At 36.8% G+C, this 12,561-nt stretch overlaps 1 protein-coding gene and 1 non-coding gene across 2 annotated transcripts; both read left to right on the forward strand.

The window, feature by feature from the left end:
• The first annotated feature begins 2,917 nt into the window (after window positions 1–2,917).
• On the forward strand, window positions 2,918–3,024 carry LOC128036299 (small nucleolar RNA R71). Its single transcript, XR_008193097.1, has one exon. It is a non-coding gene; the product is annotated as a small nucleolar RNA R71 (small nucleolar RNA).
• Window positions 3,025–6,293: 3,269 nt separating this feature from the next.
• On the forward strand, window positions 6,294–7,537 carry LOC105781175 (uncharacterized). The gene has a single exon (XM_012605728.2). The coding sequence runs from the start codon at window positions 6,363–6,365 to the stop codon at window positions 7,383–7,385; it is 1,023 nt and encodes a 340-aa protein (XP_012461182.1). The 5' UTR covers window positions 6,294–6,362; the 3' UTR covers window positions 7,386–7,537.
• Window positions 7,538–12,561: the final 5,024 nt, after the last annotated feature.

The raw sequence follows: 12,561 nt of genomic DNA on the forward strand, positions 1-12,561 counted from the left end.
GAAGGGAGAAGGAATAGGAATCGGGGATGGTTCGAGGTGCGACCCGACTGTGGGGGATGAGGGGAAAAGAGGTTCGGTTAGGGGAAAGTCGAGGAGGGGGGAGGTTGCGATGGGAGGGAGGGAAGATGGTGGTCTGACGAGGTGGTTCGGTGAGGGAAGAAGGGGGTTCGGTAAGGGTGGTGACTCGAAAGGTGATGAGAGGGGGGAGAAAAGAAGGTTCGGGGTTAGAAAGAAAAAGCGAGGGCGATGGCAACAAGGTTTAGCACGGAGGGTGCACGATGACGGTGGTCAGGCAATGAGAGGTAGATGTGGGTAAAGCGGCAACTAGGATTAGGAATTGAGGAAGAAGATAAAATGACAAAACAAACTAGGGTTTGGGCTAAAAAAAGGGAACACGATTGTGTAAAGGCTTGTGTTGGGCCACACGACTGTGTCACATGCCTGTGTGTCACTCTCTCAGCCCGTGTGTGATTTCATTCGCTTCTCCCTTGCCCATGTGTGAGGCCTTGTGGGGTACACAGTCTCACACATGCTCGTATGTCCCGGCCTTTTCTCGCACACGGTCGTGTCTCTTACCCGTGTAACTCATTGACTTTAAATTAAATTTAAAAAATTAGCTCCAGTACTCACACGGCCTAGGACACGCCCATGTGTCCAAGTCGTGTGTGCCACATGGCGGTGTGGACTATCTTAGGCCGTGTAGCCTTTGAAATTTGAAAAAAAAATTAAGTCTTAAGACTCATACGACCATGGACACGCCCATATGCTCAGGTCATGTGGGTTAAAAACACATTTTTTATTTAAGATTTTAAATTAGCATGCAATGGAATTAAAAAAATTAAAAAAAGTTAAACACTTAGTTGCCTCCCGAGAAGTGCTTATTTAGAGTCTAAGCTTGACTTACCTTGTATTCGCACTGTTACGGTGGTTTGTGGAGCCGAAGCTCCTCTTTCTCGTCAACAATGTTTTTACCAAAATAAGGTCTAAGTCGAGTATTGTTTACCTTAAATGGGCCGAATTTAGAATTAGTTACCTCTACTGTACTATATGGGAAGATGTTCAGTACCGTAAATGAGTTTGATCCATTTGATTCGAGTTCTGAAGGAGAGATTTGTGGATCCGTTTTGTTCAGCAGTACTTTTTCCCCAACCTTAAATTGATTTGTTCTCATCACGTGCTCATCATGGCGTCGCTTTGGCTCTTCATTGTGTTCTTTTAGTTTCTCATTAGCATGCATCCCCTATTCATCTAGTTCATCGATTTGCAATATTCGCTCTTCATAAGTTGTTCGATTTCTGTCACCTTGATTGTAGCATGGCTCAATTACGTTTTCTTGAGGGGTTCCCTGCAAAGAAGGTTGAGCCACATGGGCACTAACATTAACAGAACATTTAAAATCATCTCTATCAGTAGATGTTCTTATAGAATCACGTGTTTGGAGAGTAACCGTTTGGTTACCTACACAAAGTACGAGTTTACCTATACCAACATCTATTATAGTTCTAGCAGTTGCTAAAAAAGGTCGTCCTAAAATTAAAGGTACCTCACTACGCTCATCCATGTCTAATACAACAAATTAACGGGGATTATGAATTTATTAATTTTAACAAGCACATCCTTGATAACACCCCTAGGATATCTAATGGTTCTATCCGCTAATTGAATACTCATCCTAATTTTTTTGGGTTTCCCAAGACATAGTTGTTTAAACATTTTATAGGGCATGAAATTAATACTAGTTCTTAAATCAGCCAAAGCATTATCAACATTTAAGCTACCAATTAAACAAGGAATGGTAAAACTCCTTGGATCTTTCAGTTTGTTTGGTAGTTTATTTTGTAAGATGGTCGAGCAAACTGCATTGAGCTCCACAGTCGACGAATCGTTTAACTTCCGTTTGTTTGCCAACAACTCCTTTAAAAATTTGACATAATTGGGCATATGCGAAGGAGCTTCAACAAACGGTAAGTTAATATGTAATTTTTTAAGAGTTTAAGAAATTTACCAAATTCTTTGTTCGTGTGGTCTCTCTTCATTGTATTAAGATATGGCACTCGAGGTTTATATTCTTTGGCAACCAGCTTTTGCTCTTTCTGGCTTATCTCAACATTATCGTTATTCACCATAATTTCTTACCTCGATCTTGTTTAGATTCAACTAATCCTTCTTCACCTCAAACAATAATTGTATGAAGCTACTCCCTTGGGTTAGTTCCGGTATTTCTAGGCAAACTACCTTATGGTCTTTTTGAGATTAATTTAGCAAGTTGGCCTATTTGATTCTCGAGTCCTTGAATCGATGCTTGCTGATTTTTTAGTGCTGCCTCAGTCTTTTGAAAGCACATTTTTGACACTGAGATAAACTTGGTCAACATCTCCTTAAGGTTCGGCTTTTTCTCTTGCTGGTAAAGTTGTTGTTGGAAGCCTGGAGGGGGTTGTGCTTTTTGATTTCCTTGACCACCCCAAGAGAAATTGAGATGGTTCCTCCAACCTACATTATAGTTGTTACTATAAAGGTTATTTTGAGGCCTAAAATTATTACCCATATAATTGATTTGCTCGTTCTCTGTGCTAGGACCGAAGGGTAAACATTTTATATTATTTGTTGCACCTCCATTTGTATCGGATTGTATCATTGTATATACCTGCGTAGATATAAACCATCAATTTTCTTATTAAGTAAGTCTACCTGATTTGATAACATGGTGAGTGCATCTAAATTAAAAACATCGACTGCTTTCATTGGCTTTGTCTTCATGACTTGCCACTGATAATTATTCAGTGCCATCTCCTCAATACATTCATAAGCCACTTCGGGTGTTTTATTGTTCAGACTTTCACCAGCTGCTGTGTCGGTTAGCTGCCTAGTTGAGGGATTCAAACCGTTGTAGAAGATTTGAACTTGTAGCCAAAAAGGTAACCTATGGTGAGGACACCTTCTCAATAAGTCCATGTATCTCTCCCATGCATCATATAAAGTCTTTAAATTGATCTGAACAAAGGAAGAGATATCATTCCTCAACTTGGTTGTCTTAGCTGGTAGAAAGTACTTCAGAAGGAACTTCTTGGTCATTTGAACCCTGTAGTGATGAAACCTTGTGGTAAAGAGTTTAACCACTGTTTAGCTTTATTCCTCAATGAGAAGGGGAATAACTGTAAGTGAATTGCGTGATCAGTGGTGCCATTAATCTTGAAAGTATTGCAGATTTCCAAGAAATTGGCCAAATGAGTATTTAGATCTTCGTTTTGCAAACCATCGAACTGAAAAAACTGTTGTACCATCTGAATAGTGGTCGACTTCAGTTCAAAATTATTTTCAGCAATGATGGGTCGCACAATACTCGATTCAGCCCCAGTCAGAGTAGGCTTAGCATAATCGTACATAGTACGAGGAACAAGAGCTCCCGCAGCTATAGGAGGTAGCTGGATATTCTGATTATCGTCCATCTCCTCAGTAATAATGATGTCCTCTTGTTTGTCTACTATACTTTGTTGACTCTGCCTTGCTTCTCTACGATTTCTGCGAGATATACTTTCAATTTCACTATCAAATAGCAATGGTCCTGACGGGTTTCTTCTAGTCATAAACCAAAAGAACCTGCCAGAAGCAAACAGAAGAAAAAAATTAGAATGTAAAAATTAAACTAAAAACAATAAAATAAAATAAAATAAAATAAAATAAAATAAAATAAAAATGGCTAAATTAATAAAAATAAAGTGTTCCTAATATTTTAGTCCCCGACAACGGCGCCAAAAACATGATGTGTGTTTTCCGTACTAACTAAAATTTATGACAAATGCAAGCGCACTTATTGAACAATAGTATAGCTACAGTGAGTATAGATATCGTATCCACGAGGACTAAAATTATTAGTAATTACTGTTTTCTTATTATTTCGCCGACAATTTGGAGTGATGAGTTTTAATCTAAAATTACTAAACTAATTTAACTAAGAACGCAACAGAGAACGAATCAGGAAAATAATCGAAAGATAACCAATGAGAGACAATACCCAAGAAAGAATCCACCTAGACTCCTTATATTATTGTTAATCTGATTTAAACGATTTATTCACTTGGTGTCTTGATCCGTAGAAATCCCTAAATTATACTAATATCTCTTTTGAAAGTAGAAGCAATTGACTCTAGGTAGATTAATTGAAATATCTTTCTAATTAAAATTTTTATTGTTGCATTAACTCGATTTATAGATTCCTCTATTAGATTTTACTCTAATCCAGTAGATTTATGTCATCCTATTTCTAGGATTGCATGCAACTCCACTAAAATATGTTAGATCTACTCTTAAACAGGGACTTTTGCTCCACTGAATTAAGCACATTAAACATGAATTAATATCCTGGAAATATTAAAACAAGAAATAAGTACACATAATTGAGAACAAGAATAAAGTATTTATCATGTAAAACAAAAATTAGATAATAGAATTCGTTATAGGTTTCATCCTCCCTAGATATCTAGGGAATTAGTTCATAATTCTGAAATAACGCATCTTAAAGTTAGAAATACCACAAGAAACAAAGAAACTCATAAAAACTTTAGAAGAAATTAAAAGGAGGTCTTCAATCTTGAACGAAATCTGCTTCGGAAGTGGCTCCAATGGTGTTCCTTGAGTGTTTTCTTCGATCTTCTTTGATGGCTTCCATATCTCTTCTTCTATTTGATATTTATAGACTTTAAAATGCTCAAAAAGCCTAAAAATTGTTTTTTTCCGCGTGTTTGGGAAGCAAGGTAAAAAATCGACACGGGCTGGCACATGGGCGTGTGCCCAGCTCGTGTGGCTCCTGAAATCTACTATTTTTATCCGACTTTCACTCCTTTTGCTCCCAAATGCTCACCTAAGTATAAAGACATGAATTCAAATGATTAGGAGCATCAAATTCACCAATTTGCATAAATAATCATCCAAAAATGCATTAAGAATGAGATTAAAATATGTTAGTTTTATCATTTATCAACAAGTTCCATCTCCGTAAATTTGAATGGAATTGACGAAACTGGAAATTTGTAGAATAGTCTAGACATCCTCCTCCCACAACATCGAGCGATTTTTGCACTAATATTTTGTTTCATATCTTAGAGTTTTACATTCTTATTAAACTTCATTTCTATTTGTTGGTGAGATTTAAATATATAATCAACTGCTGTTTGTAAAATTACCTCCTCGAAATGAATGTATACGAAGAATTGATTATTCATCTTCGATACAATATCTGTAAAATAAATTAAAAATAAAAATGTAGTTTTTATTTAAAAAATAGTAGCTCCTACAAAAAATATAATTAAATACAAATAATTACAAACTAACCTTATAAACTCGAACTTGATTTTTAAAATTTAAAACACAAATCTTTCTTCTTCTTTTTGTTTGTTTTCTCCCCTCTTACTATACACATATCTTCATTTTTTTTCCTTTGTCTCTGAAACAGACACCAAAAACTTCAACGAAAACCAAAACATTCAACAGATACAATTTCTTGGCCAAGGTGGACTTATATAGTTCAGGTGGTGCTGCCTGACAGCGTGACGGGATCACTGGTGCCACCTGACACTTTGGCAGCACCACTAACAATTTTTTTTCTAGTCTCTTTTTTTCTTCACAGCTAGTTTTTTTTTTTTGTTGAAAAAATATTGTTGTCGCCAGACACACTGGGGACACCCATTAATTTTTTTTCTGACAATTTGGTGCTGCCTGATAGCATGACGACATAAATTAAATTTTTTTAAAAAAAATCATCAGTGCCACTTGACAGATCGACGACACCTATTAAAACTTTTTTCCTGATAGCCACTGGTGTCGCCTGACACGACAGCACAAAAAAATAATATTTTTTCTTCTTTTATCACTGACATAATATTTTTTTAAAAAAAAATTGACTTGTGCCGTCGATCTGATTAAAAAAAAATATCTTTTTCCTTTTTAAAAAAAAAAAGAGGTGGTACTTCTGATTTATTGGTACCAACTTTTACATTAACGAGTCATTTTATATATACTTATTTTTGAGCCATTTTCATAATTAATTAATATTTTAAAGTTATTTTATATAAAAAAAGAGCTGGCAATGTCAACAATTTGTATTGGCAACCTTATCAATCAAATTGATTGTATCTTTCATTAAAAAGTTTCACCACAATTGATTAATCATTAAAAAAAGGGTTCACTTACATAACTGTGGGTAATTAATAAATTATTTTAGTAAATTCATTTAAAATGGAAAGTTGGGGAGTCTGACAATCGTATAGCACCCCACAAAAATACATGTTCACGTTTGGCATTTCAATCTTATTTGTCACTTCTCTCGGCAATCACTAAGCTTTGGTCACACAGGAAAAAGGCAAAAAATGGAGTTTCAAACTCTAAACAACTTAGAAACAGAACTCCATGAGCCTCCTCAAGTTTTGTTTGAAGACTATGACAGCACCTGCTCCACACCTTATGTTAGTGCTCCTTCAAGCCCTGGTCGGGAACCAGGACCAGGATGGATCCATGGTGGGTTATTTTATAGTGCACCAGCTAGCCCCATCCACTTTACAATGACCTCATTAGCTTCAAAGGTATCATCAACTCGACCATCTTCACCTGATAACTCACCGCTGCCTCTTGGTTCCGAGTTTGAGTTTTCTGCAAGGTTTGGTTATACTGGGTCGGATCAAACAAGATCCATGACCTCAGCTGATGAACTTTTCTTAAATGGGAAGATCAGACCCTTGAAGCTATCAACTCATTTGGAAAGGCCTCAGGTTTTGGCTCCTTTACTGGATGTTGAACATGAAGATGATGATGGAAGTGAAGATGTAAGAGGCAGAGATGTGAAGGTGAGGGTGGATCAGAGAAGAGCAAGATCCATGTCCCCTTTAAGAAATGCTACTTTCGGCCTTAAAATCCATGACCAAAACATGTGCCTAGATAAAGATTTAGGCCATAAAACTGACAGCAACGACAATGAAACCATCAGTGATCCAATGTCAGCTTCTTCTTCTTCTTCTTCAGATGGAAGAAGATCAAAAAGATGGGTTTTTCTTAAAGGTTTTATAAGGAGCAAAAGTGAAGGGCGAAGCAACAATATTAAGTTATGGTCAACTATTTCATTCTCTCCATTGAAGGAAAAGAAAGCAGGGAACAAAAGCAATGCTGTGGTTCAGGAACCTAACCACAGGCCTGTGAATGGGATAGGGAAGAGGAGGGTTCCACCATCACCCCATGAATTGCATTACACAGCAAATAGAGCACAAGCTGAAGAAATGAGGAAGAAGACTTTTTTGCCTTACAGACAAGGCTTGCTTGGGTGTTTAGGGTTCAGCTCAAAAGGTTATGGTGCCATGAATGGCTTAGCTACAGCTCTAAATCCTGTTTCTTCCAGGTAACTGATCCACTTAATTAGGGGAATCAAAGAAATTATATGGATTAAAAAAAAAAAAAAACCCTTCTTAGCTTTTCATTAACAACTTTTATTATCATAAATTTATTTTATAGTTAGAACATGTAAAAATAATATGCAATACAATCTAATATCTATTTTCCATATCTCTTGTATTTTGCAGTGAAGATGCAATACAATCTAATATAGTACTTCCTCTGATAAATGTTTATCTATGAGCACATTATGTGTTTCATAAGATCAAATATTTGAGAATAAATTTTAATATGATGTTTTTAAAATTGTTCATACATCTAAACTGATTTTGAAATTTAATGAGCTTACTAAAGCAATGGGAATATTGTACCGATGTTGAAAAACAAATAATTAGAACAGCACCTGCCATTGTTGATGTATTTGTAATTAGATATTAAACTGAGATTATAAAAAGTTACCAGGTTTTCTTCTTTGGGGGACCTAAGCATGATCTATGTTTCATCATCATTAAACACTGTTCCTGTTAGATCATTGAAGCAATAATAATAACAATAATATCACACACATCGTTCAGTTGAGGGTTCTCAACTCTCAACTTCCCTGGTTTTCGAATCCGTGGCACCGCTAATGCCAAATGGTTACACCACATTAGCACTAGCACATCAGTTCGCTAGTCGCTTCTCTATATTATTAATAAATGATTTTTGTATTTGAATTTAGTTGAATTATTTAATGACATTTTAATATTTTTAATTCACAAAAAATATATGTGTAGTGTGAGATTTAAACTTACATTAGAAAGTTTTTAAATTTACAACTCAATCAAAATTTTATTTTGATTTACTTATAAATTTTAATTTTATTATGTATATTTTTATTTTCCAATTACGTAGTTTGATTTTTTCTTATTTATTATATGTTATTTTAAATATATATTTATATTTTAAATTTATAATTTCAATATACAAACGTATACACATATTATATCACTCATATAATTGTTTGTAGATAAACATAACTATTAAAAACTGTAATTTGAGACCATAACCTCAAACTATATTTTCGAAAACAATGATAAAAAACTACAAAAGTAGTCAGATGAGAAGACATGATGAGGTCCAGGGGCGGACCGATGCATGGGCGGGGGCGAATTTTAAATTTTTTCAATTGGTATATATAAATTTATATATGTATATCAAATTGACCCAACAACTTTTAAAATAAATATTATTATATATTAAATTAAATTATTAATCAAAATAAATTTGATAAATTTATCTATAATTTAATTGGGTCTTCATCAAATTTAAATCACATACGTGTAATTTTAAAATTATTTTATTTTATCTTTCTTAACAAGCTTTACTGAAAATTTCTCAATTTTTTCCCTCTTTCAAGCTTCAAGTTTCTTTCTCAGCAAATCTTATCCCAAAACAAAACTCTTTTAATTGAAGTTGAGGTTTGTAAATTTTTTTGAAATATTTTTATTTTTCATTTTATTTTTCTATTTAATTTCTAATTATATATATTTTTAGCGTAATAAACTCATTACAAGTTTTATGAGATTTCACGCATTTAAAACAAAGATAAAGTTCCACTTAAAAAGAAAAGAAAAAACGAGTACCAATAAGTTTGCCGTTCTTGGCACGGGTCTTTAGTCTGCCGGCTGGCACGAAAATCTTCCTTGTTTAGGGTTTTCTTTTAGGGTTTTTGTTTCCTGTCGCTTTGCGCCAGATTGTGGGATCAAGATGGAAGATGCGATGGGAAGTCTGAGATTGCTGGACGATGAAGAAGAAGCGATTCATGAAGTTGCAGGAGAGGAGAGTTTTGTTTATCAGTTTTGTATGGTGGGGCGATGCCTTACAGATAGTGTGGTCCATTTTCCGTCATTGCGCAACACCATGGCGGATCTTTGGCATCCAATCGGAGGGATTTGCATCACGGAGGTGGGGGAGAAAAGGTATCTGTTTCAATTTTTTAATGAGATTGATTTTGATAGGGTAAAAGTAGGAACACTGTGGTTTTTCAATATCCACTTACTTATTCTTCAAACAATTCTGGAAGGGGTAAATCCGGCAGTGGTGGAGTTAAAGTTTACGGAGTTTTGGATACAAGTCCATGATTTACCGCCTGGATCGATGAATGAGTCGATGGCAAAACAGTTTGGGAATTTCTACGGAAAATTCCTTGAGTACGATACGTCTATTCCTACATTGGGGACTCAGATTTTCTTACGAACCAGAGTTTACTTAGACGTTAATGCACCATTAAAACGGAAAAAAGGTCCTGTTTGGAAAGTCTCTGGTTGTGTATGCTAGATTTAAATATGAAAAGCTCAGTTTGTTTTGTTTTATTTGAGGAAGATTAGGACATGGGGAGGGTTTTTGCCCTCTTCGATTACAAATTGAACCTTCCAAAATTATATTTGGATAGGACCTATCCTTGCGTGCGGTGACAAGGCGCCGGAATATAACGGAGAGTAAATGGTTAAGGACAGATAATGGGTCAATGTACGTATCAGATAAGGCGAGAAACTCCAATCCGAATAGTCTGTTAACTGAGGAGAAAAGGTCAAGGTGGATTTCTAGGGGAGTGACTGGGAATCAAAATATAAATCCTAATTTCATTCAGTTGGGTACCAGAAATTATGATGGGAGTCGTAGAGATCGGTCGGGGTATGATGGTGGGGATGTCCGGATGGGGGCTGATGGAGCTGTGTATGGATCTCTAGAATTGGTCTCAAGTGAAGAAGATGATCTTATTGCCTTATTGGAAGGTAAGAAAAGGCAGTGAATGGGGGAGAGTTCCAGGATGCCATTGGAGACTATTGGTGGTTCAGGATTTAAGAATGTTTCGGCTAGCTCTGGTGATCAGAGCAGCTGAGCTCAATGAAAATTCTAAGCTGGAACGTTCGTGGGTTGGGGAGACCACGAACAATGCATAGGCTCAGGAATAAGTTAAGAGCCATAAATCCTCGGATTATGTTTCTTATGGAAACAAAATTGGATTCAAGAAGTGTGGAGAGGGTACGGTTGAAGTATGGTTTTGTCAATGGTATTGATGTTGGGGCTCTTGGCACGAAAGGGGGTCTATCGTTGGGCTGGAAAGGTAATGCACTGGTGCAACTCATAAGTTTTTCATTGTTTCATATAGATGTGGAAATTAACGATGTTGAAGGTGGTGATACATGGAGGTTTACAGGGTTTTATGGACATCCGGCTGGAAGAAATAGAAACGCATCATGGAATCTCCTTCGCCAGTTAAGTCATGACCAATCTATTCCTTGGGTGGTAGTGGGAGATTTTAATGAAATCACAAATTCTTTTGAAAAAAAGGGTGGGCGTCTTCGTTCAGATCGACAAATGAATGAGTTTCGTGAGGCATTGGAGGATTGCAATCTCTTGGATTTGGGATTTACGGGCAGATGGTTCACATGGGAACGTAGGCGCTTTGCCTCGACAAACATAAGGGAACAGCTGGATCGGGGAGTGGCAATGTCGAGTTGGTTGAATCGATTCCCTAGGTATAGGATTGAACATTTGAGCCATTCTTTTTCTGACCATTGTCCCATTCTCCTCGATTCTGTGGGTGTTAAAAGGAATAATGAGGGCAGCTATGGGAATGAGTTTCGGTTTGAAGCCAAGTGGTGTTTAGATAAATCCTGTGAAGAGATGATTAAAAAATGGTGGGGTGAAAACTCTGGCAATGTTCTGGGTAAACTAGAAAAACTGGGCGGTCAATTACTTCGTTGGGGGCGGTTGAATAGTAGGGAGGATAAGAAGAAAAGGCTGGCTTTAGAAGATAGATTGTCTATGTTGTATAAGCAGGATATTTCAGATGAGGTCCTGACGGAGATCACGAAGGTTCAGATAGGACTAAACTTGGAAGCGGATAAAGAAGAACTTTTTTGGGAACAACGTGCGCGTGCAAATTGGATAAAGAATGGGGACCGAAATACTAAATTTTTTCATAAGATGGTTGTGCAACGTCACCTCCGAGGTAGAATCATGGAGCTGCGGGATGATAATGGAAGGCCAGCAAACTCGAACGAAGAACTTGTTCAGATTGCCTCTAACTATTTCGGCAAATTATTTTTATCATCAGAGGTGGGCTCGGATGACAGAGTATTTGGGTTAGTTGAGGAAAGAGTAACGGAGAGCATGAATGAGAGTTGCTAAAGGAGTTTATTGAGGAAGAAATTGTGCAAGCTGTGAAGCAGATGGCGCCTTTGAAGGCACCTGGCGTTGATGGGTTTCATGCAATGTTTTTTCAACGATTCTGGCATATTGTTGGCCCGGAAGTTTCCCAATTCTGTTTAGCGGTGCTGAATGGAGAAGCTGAGTTTGGTGAAATCAATAAAACACGCATCATATTAATTCCTAAAGTTGATAAACCAAAAGACATGTCAGAATTCAGGCCCATAAGTCTTTGTACTGTGATCTACAAAATTATAGCGAAAGTGCTGGTGATTCAAATGAGCAGCAAGTTGGGACAATGTATAAACGAAGCCCAAGGGGCTTTTATTCTAGGTCGGTTAATTTTAGATAATGTTTTAATTGCTTATGAAGTCTTGCATTCTTTAAAGATGAAGAAACGTGGCAAAAAAGGTCATTTTGCGCTTAAATTGGATATGAGCAAGGTGTATGATCATGTTGAGTGGGATTTTCTAGCAGGGATGATGAAGCATTTGGGGTTTCACAATGATTGGATTGTCCTAATTATGCGTTGCATTTGCTCTGTGTCATACTCGGTTTGTCTAAATGGCTATCATGGCGACTGGTTTTCCCCTTACGAGGGTTAAGGCAAGGAGATCTGCTTAGCCTTTATCTGTTTCTGATATGTGCAAAGGGTTTTTCAGCTCTCATTAATGATGCAAGAAACAAAAGGAGGTTACTGGGAGCAACGATTGGGAGGGAAAGATTTATGGTGAACCATTTATTCTTCGCGGACGATTGTCTTTTATTTGGAGATGCTTCTTCTGAGGGAGCGAGAATTGTTCGGGAGGTTATTTATGAGTACGAAAGGGCGTCAGGTCAACGGGTGAATTTTGACAAATCGCTTATCTATTTTGGCGCTAGTGTGCAAGATGGGGAGAAGGAGGCTATTGTCAATCAGCTCAGAGTTCGGGTGGCTTCAAATCCAGAAAAGTATCTAGGATTGCCGATGATGGTGGGAAGTACGAAAAA

The sequence above is a fragment of the Gossypium raimondii genome, chromosome 13 (genome assembly GCF_025698545.1).
Source record: "Gossypium raimondii isolate GPD5lz chromosome 13, ASM2569854v1, whole genome shotgun sequence".
In the NCBI taxonomy this organism is placed as follows: domain Eukaryota; kingdom Viridiplantae; phylum Streptophyta; class Magnoliopsida; order Malvales; family Malvaceae; genus Gossypium; species Gossypium raimondii.

Bases quoted from the DNA above. Each gene is read 5' to 3' on its own strand.
- LOC105781175 (XM_012605728.2), top strand. From the start codon at position 6,363: ATGGAGTTTCAAACTCTAAACAACTTAGAAACAGAACTCCATGAGCCT.